The following is an 11,351-nucleotide window of genomic DNA, read 5'->3' as shown; positions in this document are numbered from 1 at the left end:
CTAGGGATTCGGCGGCACTCTATGAAGGCTGAGACGATGAGAATGTTGATGTTGATGGATGATGCCTACTCCACTTAAACGTTAGTTGCAAAGTATCAAGGATATATATTATAAACAAGCTGAAGCAAAATAATCGTAGCTAGTACTAATTAAGTAACTTTGACGATTTGCCGATATCGTCAAATAGTTGCCGATATAGTATCGTCAAAGGCATGGCCTGCCGATCATGATCGTCAAATAGTATCGTCAAGCTTAATGATAGACTATATAGTATCGTCAACGATATAGTATCGTCAAAATAGGCAGATAGGCAAATCGTGAACAGCCCTACAATATAGATCCCATACTGCTAAATTCCGTGTAGTATCGACGTCGACAGAACTGGCCATCATCAAAGCCTAAATAGTACAGATTATTTCTAGAGGTGCCACGCAGTTATTATCGGATTGTTAGTCAAGACAGAGCCACATAGGAGACGAACTTTGACTGTAGTACTTGTGTTGGTAGGATGCTTAAACAAAACCTCATCAGCAGAATTTGGGCAGTGCCAATCGGGTTGTGACTTCTTGAGCTGCCTGCAGATGCTGTCGAATGATAGCTTGTGGTTACTGCAAGATCGATTTGTCTTGAGGCCTGGCCAATAGTGACCGTACCTCCCGATTCAGTCTTTCAGCGTGTGACTGCGTGTCCTATGCAACTGTAACTTTCTAACCCCACGAGGGTACATTCGCTCACGAAACCACCTTCACCAACAAACATATGACAGCGGTTGTTCGCCGAGTAATGTATTGAGCCATCAGCACTAAAGTGAAAGCGGCACAGGGCCTTGGAAGTTTCCTTCCATATAAAACATGGAGAATACTAAAGGTAGTCATTGCGGAAACTCCGATATGTTGAGTGATGTATTAGATACTGCGGTGTGGCGTCGTCTCACCGCAATGGCTGAACTACACATGTGGTGTATATAGTTTATAGTAATCACCCATGTTGATAGGCCTATTTGGAGACAAAGAAGCATGGCTTGCGACAGAGAAATCGCAAGATTACATTTTGCAGAATATTCTACGAAGCATATTCCTCCCCCTAGGCCGTTCTTGGGGAATGTGTGCCTCAAACGCTCATGTTCTCTGGCGGTCCTGATGAACAAGAGCTGTCTTCTTCGAAACGGGAGCAAAAGAAAGATGACAGATTTTCTGCCGCCAAATAGGTTGGGAAATGCTCAGGGCCCACTGCCTTCCCCTTGCTTGCCAGAGCTCGCTGATACATCTCCTCTGCCTCCTGAAGACCAGAAAGCCGTTTTGCCAAGCGTTTCGCTTAAGGACCTAACCATAGCAGTTAGTCGAGAATAATAGTAGTATTTACAACAAACTTATACGAAATTCAATCTTATCTCGCTTCGATCGGCCCTGCAATATCTCAAGGCCATCATCTTTATCTCCAAGAGGGTGTAGCGGGATCTTCTTGCCAGCAACAAGATTCGGCTGTCGTGTAGTAATAAGTATAACCCCATGGGAAGCATGGGGTTAATACTGTCACAGGCTATAGCCTGGATCTTGGTTGTCGGCCATTCCCTCAACCTGGTTCTAAATAAGGTCTCTGCAACGTCAGTGTACAGCCTCGGATTTGCGGCCTCGTAGGAAAAGAGATCCGTCCTCATAACTTCGGGAAAAAGATCCGTCGGCATGCAAGTCCGGGAAGTCGGAAGCCTTGACGTATCATTGGGAAAGGTTGATAAAAGGGAGGAGGAAGATATCTGCGCTTCTATCTCTTGTTTCTTTCTCTAAGCTTGTGATACTCGTTTATACAGGACAGCTAGTTGAAAACAATACTACCTACGCCCGTTACATCTACGACAAAAGCCACGGAGGAAGATAGGGACTACATTTAATGATATTTCAGGCATGCTGGGAGGAGGATCTCCAGATAAGAAGGTAAGCAGGATGATATGCAAGGCAGTAGCATCTTAGGTGCAGTGCTGGACTTTGTAGAGGCATCACAGAGGTTTCATAGCCGCGCGCCACAGGGCCGCTGAACAGAACACCAGGCATTGGCCACCACAGGCCGCGACGAGGCTCCAAATTCGTCGGGAAGTAATGGTTCACTGTACATAGACATATACAAGGACTAGATAGTGGTATCCCATATCGCTTAGGCGAGGGGTCAGGGTATGAGTTCACACACACCACACACACACACACACACTCTCTCTCTCTCTCTCTCTCTCTCTCTCTCTGTGTGTGTGTGTGTGTGTGTGTGTAATACTGCCTACGCCCGTTACAAATACTGCTCAATCTTGAGTTTATCCGGGTCATCATAGCTATCAAAGATTAATAAAAACTATCGATTATTCTTTTTGTCAGACAACCACTGATGGATATATATCACAGCTTCTTCAGCCTTGAGCTTCTCAGGTTGTCGTACCCTGAAGATTTGTGTAGCGATTGATAGAAAACTGTCTCTAAGTGTTGCCTCAGAATCTGCATTCAGCCAAAAAACTGAATCGTAAGCTTCTTGACGAGAATTTGCATAAGCAATAGCAAGTTGAGTTTAAGGTAGACTTGCATGCAATTAAGCAGAATTGCAAAGAATGCAACTGCAGACGGCATAGGGCCTTGGATTCGAGCAAAGTACGCTCGATACTGGTGATCAACGCGATGATAACACGTTCTACCCAGGAGAATTGGTGCATAGTAGTTCAACCAAGTAAGCCTGATCTCTCCATAATGATACCGCCCCGAAACCTCGTTATCAGGGATGTCTTTCAGGTTGGCTGAGAAGTGACAGAACTGGATCCACGTTACCTCCTTCGGAACTAGACAGAGAGCTGGGTCTTGTGCAATGCGAAGGTCTGATTCATGTTGGGTGAGATGGAAATATGTACGTATATATCCAAGCGCAGCTTTTCTGAGGTATACCACTGTTTGATTTCGGTTTATATACTCGTACCAGAATGACTATGATGTCAGGTAAAGGGGAAGGGGTTTAATGAAGATCCGGTTATCAATCCAGACAAAGATGAAGTTTAGGATCTTCAGTAATAAATACCCTCTGATTCTTCACTGCCTGTCGATGGAGCGGAAAAATATTGCCACTACCTTGTTTCGACATCCACCAGAGCTTAGTTGCAATCTTCTCAAGAACGTTCGCCCAAAGCTCCTGATAGAGAAAGGTATACAAGCATTCTTAATCATTGAGTTGATTCCAGGGTAGCCTGGCCAATAATCATGACTCCTGTCAAGATCACTATTCAGCTCATTGGCTTTTGGAAAGGGGAACTGTAAAGAGATGGTCCCTGGAGATCCAGCTAGAGCTGTAAAACTAAATGAAGCTAAAAGTTTGAGATAAATCTCTAATGCAAGTCTGGACGAAGGCAACATGGTCGATTATGATTGCGCAAACTGCACAGCTAAAAATGTGACCTCAGCAGAGCCAACCAGTGGTGGTCATACAATGGCCCAACCGGTAGCGCAAAGACCTTCAAGAGTCGGGCACAAGGTATAAGGACGGCAGTACCAGCTGAACTGCATCGAGGCATCTGCCCTCACTAGTCAAGCGAGAGCTTAGGTAGTATATCTTGAAGTCTCGTCAACACCTATATTCTGTCGTTCAGGGAGATCGACCGCATCACTGTTATGATATAGCAGAGCCATATTTCTTCCCAGCTCAGCGGACGCAGAGCGCCCGCACAATATCAATCACCAGTATTCCCTTTAGTCGCATGCCAGCGTCCTGACATGATTTCGTCAACTGGATAATTATGTGCATACTCTTGCCATCAAAGTCCCTGTACTTGGATCCTTCGACGAATCCAAGGTAACATAATAAAAATAAATTAAGATCATCAAGCATCCAGCCAGAATTGGTTAGTCAACATGATTTGTGCAGAAAGTAAACGGAATCGGCTGGCTTCGGCAATGGGCGGCCAGGACGGCAGATGTACGATCCGAGGCTGCTGGTCTGGTCTTTATCGTTATCGTTATCGATATCGCTGTAATTATCGCTTATCTTATCGAAGAGTCTCCCAAACCCCGCGTCAATTGTCGTACTTACCTCGTTTTTGGCCTTATGGTTTAGTGGTACTAGTCGAATCTTGTGAAGGTACCAGACAACTTGCAATTGATATGGCAGATGTGTTTACACCAGCGCCTCGACAACGGAGTCGCGTCGCGAGGCCTTTCCCTCGGTACGGCAGAAATGGTGAGCGAACTGCCGGGCAGCAGAGAATGGACGAAGGCCAAGGCATAAGCACATAAGAAAAGCTTGGCGTGGAAAGCCACGAGCGTTGTAATTCGCGCGGGCTGGTGTTCGTTTGGCGGAGACGACAAAATCTTTGAACCCTGTAGCAACGCGAGAAAATAATTCAGGACGGAGTAATGTATCTACCCATGCTGGGACCGGTTGGGGCAACAAGAGGCAAGGGAGACCGGAGAGCTGCTGGCTCAATTGCGAAGCCAGACACTTGTACATTCTGGATAAGTATCTACATAGTTCAGATTATTCTACTTACGGAGGAAATGCCTTATCGATGCCCTACAATAAAATGGAGGACTTGAGAAAGAGAAAACCGCTCAGCGGGGAATTGCTAAAAATCAAGAATCTAACTGTACATAATTCATAAATTTTAAACGCGTCACAGCTTCTCTTTGGCGACCTTGTTATACCGCTCAAATGACGACACAGGAGGCGCAGAGTTGGGGTTCGGATGGTGTTTCTTCAGCGCCATCTTGACGTTGTACTCGAGATCCAGCTCGGCCTTGGGGTCGTCAGTCTTGGGCTTGAAGTCGACCACCAAGTCGTCCTTCACAGCGAAAACAGAGTCGATGTCGAGGTGAGGGTCGTCGGAGGGGTAGATCTGGTTGATGACGGTGGCGTAGTCGGGGTGCGTGATCATGAGGTGGATGTGAGCGGGACGCATAGGCGAGCGGTCCATGAGGTTCAGGAGCACACCGGCGGGTCCATCGGTGGGCAGAGAATAAGGAGTTGGATGGTAGCAGTACCAGTAGAATTCGCCCTTCTCGTTGGAACGGAATTTGCCGCGCAGGTTGTTCTCACTTTGGTTGGGGTCCTGGAAGTCGTACTGGCCGTTGGCCGATGCTTGCCAGATATCGAGGACAGCGCCTTGGATGGGAGCACCCGTTTCCATATCCCTCAGCACACCGTGCATGTATGTGACCTTGCCGTTCGGGTTGGGGTCCTGAATAATGGAGTCACCGAGTTCGCGGAAGGGAGCGTTGGGAGACCAGAAAGGGCCGAGGATGACGTTGGAGGTGGGCGAGAGACCCTGCTCAGTGACGATGCGGTTTGCGATTTCGTCGACGAGACTAGTTTACTGTCAGTATGCTCCGCAAAATTGGGCGAGTCAGGAAAAGCGACTTACGATTCCAGACCGATCACGTCGCAGATACGGTGGCATTCGTTGCGAATGGGAGTGCTGATCTTGCCGATAGAGTTGATGAACTCAACACCGAGCATCCACTCGGCGGGAGTGAGTTCGACCTCACGAGCGAAGTCGTGAATGTGCCGGATTAGAGATCCCAAGACCACGCGAGCACGCTCGGGAGTCTTGGGCCCCATGGAGTTGATCACATAGGGGGTGAAGTTGGGGTCGAAGCGGGGGTTGGTAGACATTTTGTCGGTCAGTGAAGCTGTGAGGATATGGAAGAAGGACGGTCATCGTGAGGGAAGTGGCGGGCCTTATATCGTTCAAGGGAGCTGGAGGTGACGGCAGATGAATCGGCTACCCATGGACGGGCAATAGTACCGTGCCCACATGCCGACTGAGCGGCGGCAGTCCCCAGATCTCCAAAGTCCGGTTCCCCAGGTTAATAATGGCGGGCGTCTGATATGCCAACCAGGTGACCCAACCGCTGCAATGCGCGGATGAGTTCTTTTCCGCGGCTCAGAATTCTTGAGCCACTAGCCGAGTACGGTACTAGCGCGGTTTTCCCCGGGATCCGCTGGTTCCGGAGCGTGCGCGGTGCCTGGTACAAGGGTAGTTTGCAACTCCGGGGTGGTGATCATACGATGTACCCGTTAGGATTTAGATTCAGCCAATATGGGTAAGTCTTTTCGGTACAGCGCTTGTCTCTATCGCCGATCATTTTTTGTGTGCGGATGGTCGTCGCGCAGTACTCTGTACCCCGTTGTACTCATGAGTCGCGGCGGAAACGGAAGCTAGTAATTCCGTTCCGAAGGCGATCTCGGAGCCCGGTCAGCGAGTCACCTGCATTTGCAATGCGGCGGCCATGATCCGTTCACATCGCCCTCGTGCCTGCTGAAATGAGTCCGCTGAACGGCGTCGCTCGTTCCCTTCCGCGGCCCTTCCAGGCCGTGGCCAGGCGGCCTTTTCGAGTTGCCCAGCCCGCCATCGCCAGTCCGTCTAACCGCCGGTCGTTCAACCATTCTCGATCATTACGATCAACGGGCTCTCAGTCCCCCGCTCCATCCCCACGCGACTCCTCGAACCCCGCGCTGTCCTTCCCCTGCCTCGACGCCCAGGAGGCCAAGTCCGCTCTTCTTTCCGCGCGATCTCTTGGTTCAGGCCCCGAACCCTCCTATACTGCCGGCCACCACGAACGATTCCATTCCGACGAACCGCTGCTCCTCGATTGGGGCGGTTTGCTTCCAGAATTTGATATCGCATATGAGACATGGGGTAAGCTGAACGAGGAGAAGGATAATGTCATTCTGCTGCATACTGGTCTGTCTGCATCCAGCCATGCGCACAGTACCGAAGCGAACCCGAAGCCCGGCTGGTGGGAGAAATTTATAGGCCCTGGGAAGACGCTGGATACGGACAAGTACTTTGTGATCTGCACCAACGTCCTTGGAGGGTGCTACGGTAGCACGGGGCCGTCGACGGTGGACCCGTCAGATGGGAAGAAGTACGCTACACGGTTTCCCATTCTGACAATCGAAGACATGGTGCGAGCGCAATTCCGCCTCTTGGACCATCTCGGAGTCCGGAAACTCTACGCGTCCGTTGGGTCTAGCATGGGTGGTATGCAAAGTCTTGCAGCGGGTGTTCTGTTCCCAGAGCGAGTGGGCAAGATTGTGTCGATTAGCGGTTGTGCTCGAAGCCATCCGTACAGCATTGCTATGCGCCATACCCAGCGGCAGGTGTTGATGATGGATCCAAATTGGGCTCGGGGTTTCTACTACGATTCGATCCCACCTCATTCAGGCATGAAACTCGCTCGCGAGATCGCCACCGTCACGTACCGCAGCGGACCAGAATGGGAGAAACGCTTTGGCCGGAAACGTGCTGATCCGAGCAAACAGCCTGCGCTTTGCCCCGACTTTCTCATCGAGACGTATCTCGACCACGCTGGTGAGAAATTCTGCTTGGAATACGATGCCAACAGCCTGCTCTATATCTCCAAGGCGATGGATCTGTTTGACCTAGGGCTGACCCAGCAACTCGCGACGAAGAAGCAGAGGGCGGAGGCCCAGGCGAAGATAAGCAGCGGAACAAACACTATCAACGATGCCTCGTGCAGCCTCACACTTCCTGAACAGCCATACCAGGAGCAGCCATCTGCCTCTTCATCCGCCGAGCAGTCTGCTTCCGCTTCGGAGACCGGGCCGGCTCCAAACGATCTGGTTGCGGGGCTTGCGCCGTTGAAAGACCATCAGGTGCTGGTAATCGGAGTCGCAAGCGACATTCTCTTCCCGGCGTGGCAGCAGCGCGAGATCGCGCAGACTCTGATTCAAGCAGGGAACAAGACCGTGGAGCATATTGAGCTGGGCAATGACGTTTCTCTCTTCGGTCATGACACATTCCTCCTCGATGTCAAGAACGTCGGGGGCGCAGTCCACAGGTTCCTGGACTAGTCGGCTCGCACATAATGTACAATAGAGGACATTGATAACGAAGCGTATTTTTGATTGGACTCCAGGTAGAGTCATTATTTTTCGCAGGCAAGACGATGTCTTAATCGCTCATTCACAGTTACATTGACTGGGGTGCACTGTTCGCTTCCCAGCGGAATATATATGCTGGCGCTAATGACAAACCAAACATTTCCAAGCCGAGATTGCCTCCGACATGAACTCGACATGACGTTAAATCATACAGACCAAAAAAGAAAAAAGAATATGATCTAGGATCAATCAGTGGATTGCTGCATCTAGCTTCAGTGTGAAGAGCAGGCCAAGTTGCCTCTCATCAGTCGCTAGCGCCAAGCTCACTTTGACGGTGCCCATCCTTTGAAGAGGTTTAACTATCTAGAATCATCGCGAAGGCTGTACTCAAGAGCAAAAAGGGCCCTTTGTCCTCTCATGTTCGTTTCTAATATTGTCAATATATCAATCGTAATGGAAATGGGCTTGCTTTGCGCGACTGATTCTGTTGCTTACAATATACCTACGTATACTCTACATGGACCAATGACCGCTGTTGAGTCGTGTCAGCCTCGCGGCGGGCTGTCTTCACCCCTCACCTCCTCGATGCCTCTTCTTAGTCTGAATACCGATCACCCTTCCTATCTTATGATTTTGGTGATTTCGTCTTCGAGTTACTGATGGAGTTGGACAAGGGAAAAGGAACCGAATGAAACATATTACACTGGCGCTTGACTGACGATATGACATTCACACACGATTCCTACACAGTCGCGTGGGTATGCGCCTTACCGCTAGAGTTGGCGGCGGCAAAGGTATTCCTAGATGAAGTTCATTCTCGACTTCCTCAGCCAAGATCAGATCACAACGTCTACACTCTTGGGAGTATTGGCGGCCATAATTTAGTGGTGGTCTGTCTCCCTGCGGGTGTCTATGGGACAACTTCGGCTACTGCCGCGGTGGCATACCTGAAGTCTACCTACCCGAATATCCAATTCGCATTGATGGTCGGCATCGGCGGGGGAGTCCCATTAGGAAATTCTGATATACGTCTGGGCGATATTGTGGTCAGCAAGCCATCTGATACCTTCGGCGGCGTCATTCAATATGATTATGGCAAAACGGTGGGCAACGGACACTTTCACCATACAGGATCGCTCAACAAGCCTCCGCCGATACTCCTCAAAACGATCGCCCAGATGGAGAGTGATTATATGCTCGGCAAAGTCTCTCTTCGCAATATCATGGCCAGCAGCCTCCATAAAGAAGAGATACGGATACAGTTTCCGCGACCATCAAAAGACCAGCTCTTCCAATCAGCTTATGACCACGTTGGGAACAAGCCCGACTGCTCGGCTTGTGATACGACCGAGCTAGTGATTCTGCCTGAACGTACGACAGAAGAGCCTCAGGTCCACTATGGCCTGATCGCTTCTGGAAATCAGGTAATGAAAGATGCGAGAACACGTGACTCTATTGCCCAAGGCCGGAACATTCTGTGTTTTGAAATGGAGGCTGCAGGACTCGTGGATGAAATCCCGTCGCTTGTGATACGAGGTATCTGTGACTACTGCGACTCCCATAAACATAAGGAGTGGCAGAGGTATGCGGCCTTTGTTGCCGCTGCCTATGCCAAGACTCTGCTCACATTGGTTCCTATATATGGCCACAGTGCTGTTCGAAAGGGAGTCAAAAAGGATCCCCATTGGATGGTCCCCTTTCGGAAGAACCTGGGATTCGTTGGTCGGGAAGAAGAAATCAGCAGAATCCATGGATTGATTCACCAGATCCATGGACCCTCAAAAATTGCAATCTGCGGACTAGGCGGTGTTGGAAAGACCCAGATTGCACTTGAATTGGCTTATCGCACGCGCGAAAGAGACTCGGAAACCTCCGTATTCTGGGTCCCATGTACGAGCTATGCCAGTGTTGAACAAGCTTGCATGAATATAGCACAACTTGTTGGAATGCGAGGATTAAAGCCAGGGGAAGCAAAAGACCGGGTCAAGTCTTATCTTAGCCAGGGAGGTCCCGGCAAATGGCTTTTAATATTCGATAATGCAGATGATATGGATATGTGGGTTGGAGGCAGTGCTGGTGCTACAGGCCTAGCAGACTTCATTCCTCAGAGCGAGCAAGGTCGTATTCTCTTCACGACTCGCAATCGAAAGCTAGCGGTGAAGCTGGCCTCTTCATCTGTCATTGAGGTCTTGGAGCCTGATACACAGACCGGCTTGAAGATTCTGGAGAACGCACTGATCAAAAAGGATCTTGTTGACGAAAGAGATGAAGCCAACGCTCTCCTCAAACAGCTGATGTTTCTCCCTTTGGCAATCATCCAAGCTGCGGCATATATCAACTCCAATGACATTGGGGTGTCTAACTACATCACCCTTTTGCAGGAACAGGAGCCAGATGTAATAGATTTACTCAGTGAAGACTTTGGAGATGATGGGCGATACCAAGAGATTCAGAACCCTATTGCCACCACGTGGTTGATCTCTTTTCAAAAGATTCAGGAATCCAGTCCACTGGCAGCTGAGTACCTGTCATTCATGGCATGTGTGAACCCACGTGAGATTCCTCAGTCCTTGATTCCTCCTGCTAAATCAAAAAAAGACAAGCTCGAAGCAATCGGCCTTCTTAAAGGGTTTGCATTTGTCAGTGAGCAGGTCCAAGGCCATGCACTCAGTCTCCATCGCTTGGTACGTCTGTCTGCTCGAAACTGGCTGAGGCAGCATAAGCTATTTTATCAGCAAATACAAAAAACAGCAGACCAGCTTCATCGAGTATTCCCAGACAACGACCATACCAACCAGAAGCTTTGGAGGGATTACTTACCACATGTCCTCTCGCTTCTCGACGAAAAGGAGTTCGAAGAAGAACTGGTGAAATATGCTAACCTAGTTCAAAAAGTTGGAAGATGTCTCAGTACAGAGGGAAGATATAAGGAAGCGGCTGCCATAGTTGAGAATCTTATAAGCAAGCAAAGAACAGGAGAAGATGATCCAAGTACCTCAACTCTTATCAGTTTAGGCGACCTGGCAATTACATACCGGCGGCAGGGACGATGGAACAAAGCAGAAGAGCTAGAAGTGCAGGTCCTTGAGCTCCGCAAGGAAGTGCTTGGCCCACAGCATCCTGACACTCTGCGAAGCATGGCCGATCTGGCATCAACGTACGAGGAGCAGGGACGATGGAAGGAGGCAGAAGAGCTAGAAGTGCAGGTCCTTGAAATCCGCAAGCAGGTGCTTGGCCCAGAGCATCATAACTCCTTGACAAGCATTGCCGACCTGGCGTCGACATACTGGCAGCAGGGACGATGGAAGGAGGCTGAAGAACTGGAAGTGCAGGTCCTTAAGATCCGCAAGCAGGTGCTTGGCCCAGAGCATCCTGACACTCTGCAAATCATGGCCAACCTGGCATGCACGTACGGAAACCAGGGGCAATGGAAAGAAGCAGAAGAGCTAGAAGTGCAGGTCCTAGAGAGCAGCAAGCAGGTGCTTGGC

General features: G+C 49.7%; 3 protein-coding genes across 3 annotated transcripts in view; 2 read left to right on the top strand and 1 right to left on the bottom strand.

Moving 5' to 3' along the window:
• Positions 1–4,573: 4,573 nt before the first annotated feature.
• On the bottom strand, positions 4,574–5,871 carry BDW70DRAFT_145429 (putative catechol dioxygenase). Its single transcript, XM_073738424.1, has 2 exons — positions 5,378–5,871; positions 4,574–5,321 (listed from the first exon to the last, which is right to left on the bottom strand). Exons 1-2 carry the CDS (start codon positions 5,626–5,628, stop codon positions 4,631–4,633), a joined length of 942 nt encoding a protein of 313 aa, XP_073590912.1. The 5' UTR covers positions 5,629–5,871; the 3' UTR covers positions 4,574–4,630.
• A 291-nt stretch (positions 5,872–6,162) lies between these two features.
• Positions 6,163–8,431, top strand: BDW70DRAFT_24421 (homoserine O-acetyltransferase family protein). The gene has a single exon (XM_073743585.1). The coding sequence runs from the start codon at positions 6,280–6,282 to the stop codon at positions 7,831–7,833; it is 1,554 nt and encodes a 517-aa protein (XP_073590911.1). The 5' UTR covers positions 6,163–6,279; the 3' UTR covers positions 7,834–8,431.
• Position 8,432: 1 nt separating this feature from the next.
• BDW70DRAFT_24438 (purine and uridine phosphorylase) overlaps positions 8,433–11,351 on the top strand; it is a 4,806-nt gene continuing 1,887 nt past the window's right edge. The window contains exon 1 of the mRNA XM_073743586.1: positions 8,433–11,342. Within this exon, the coding sequence (XP_073590910.1) occupies positions 8,586–11,342 (2,757 nt within the window). The 5' untranslated portion in view covers positions 8,433–8,585. The remainder of the gene's footprint in view (positions 11,343–11,351) is intronic.

This window comes from Aspergillus foveolatus, assembly GCF_047715535.1.
Source record: "Aspergillus foveolatus strain CBS 279.81 unplaced genomic scaffold BDW70scaffold_142, whole genome shotgun sequence".
NCBI classification, from domain to species: Eukaryota; Fungi; Ascomycota; class Eurotiomycetes; order Eurotiales; family Aspergillaceae; genus Aspergillus; species Aspergillus foveolatus.
This window is presented reverse-complemented; position numbering and strand designations above follow the sequence as displayed.

Bases quoted from the DNA above. Each gene is read 5' to 3' on its own strand.
- BDW70DRAFT_145429 (XM_073738424.1), bottom strand. From the start codon at position 5,628: ATGTCTACCAACCCCCGCTTCGACCCCAACTTCACCCCCTATGTGATC. The intron at 5,322-5,377 runs GTAAGTCGCTTT...ACAGTAAACTAG, and splicing joins GACGTGATCGGTCTGGAATC to TCTCGTCGACGAAATCGCAA.
- BDW70DRAFT_24421 (XM_073743585.1), top strand. From the start codon at position 6,280: ATGAGTCCGCTGAACGGCGTCGCTCGTTCCCTTCCGCGGCCCTTCCAG.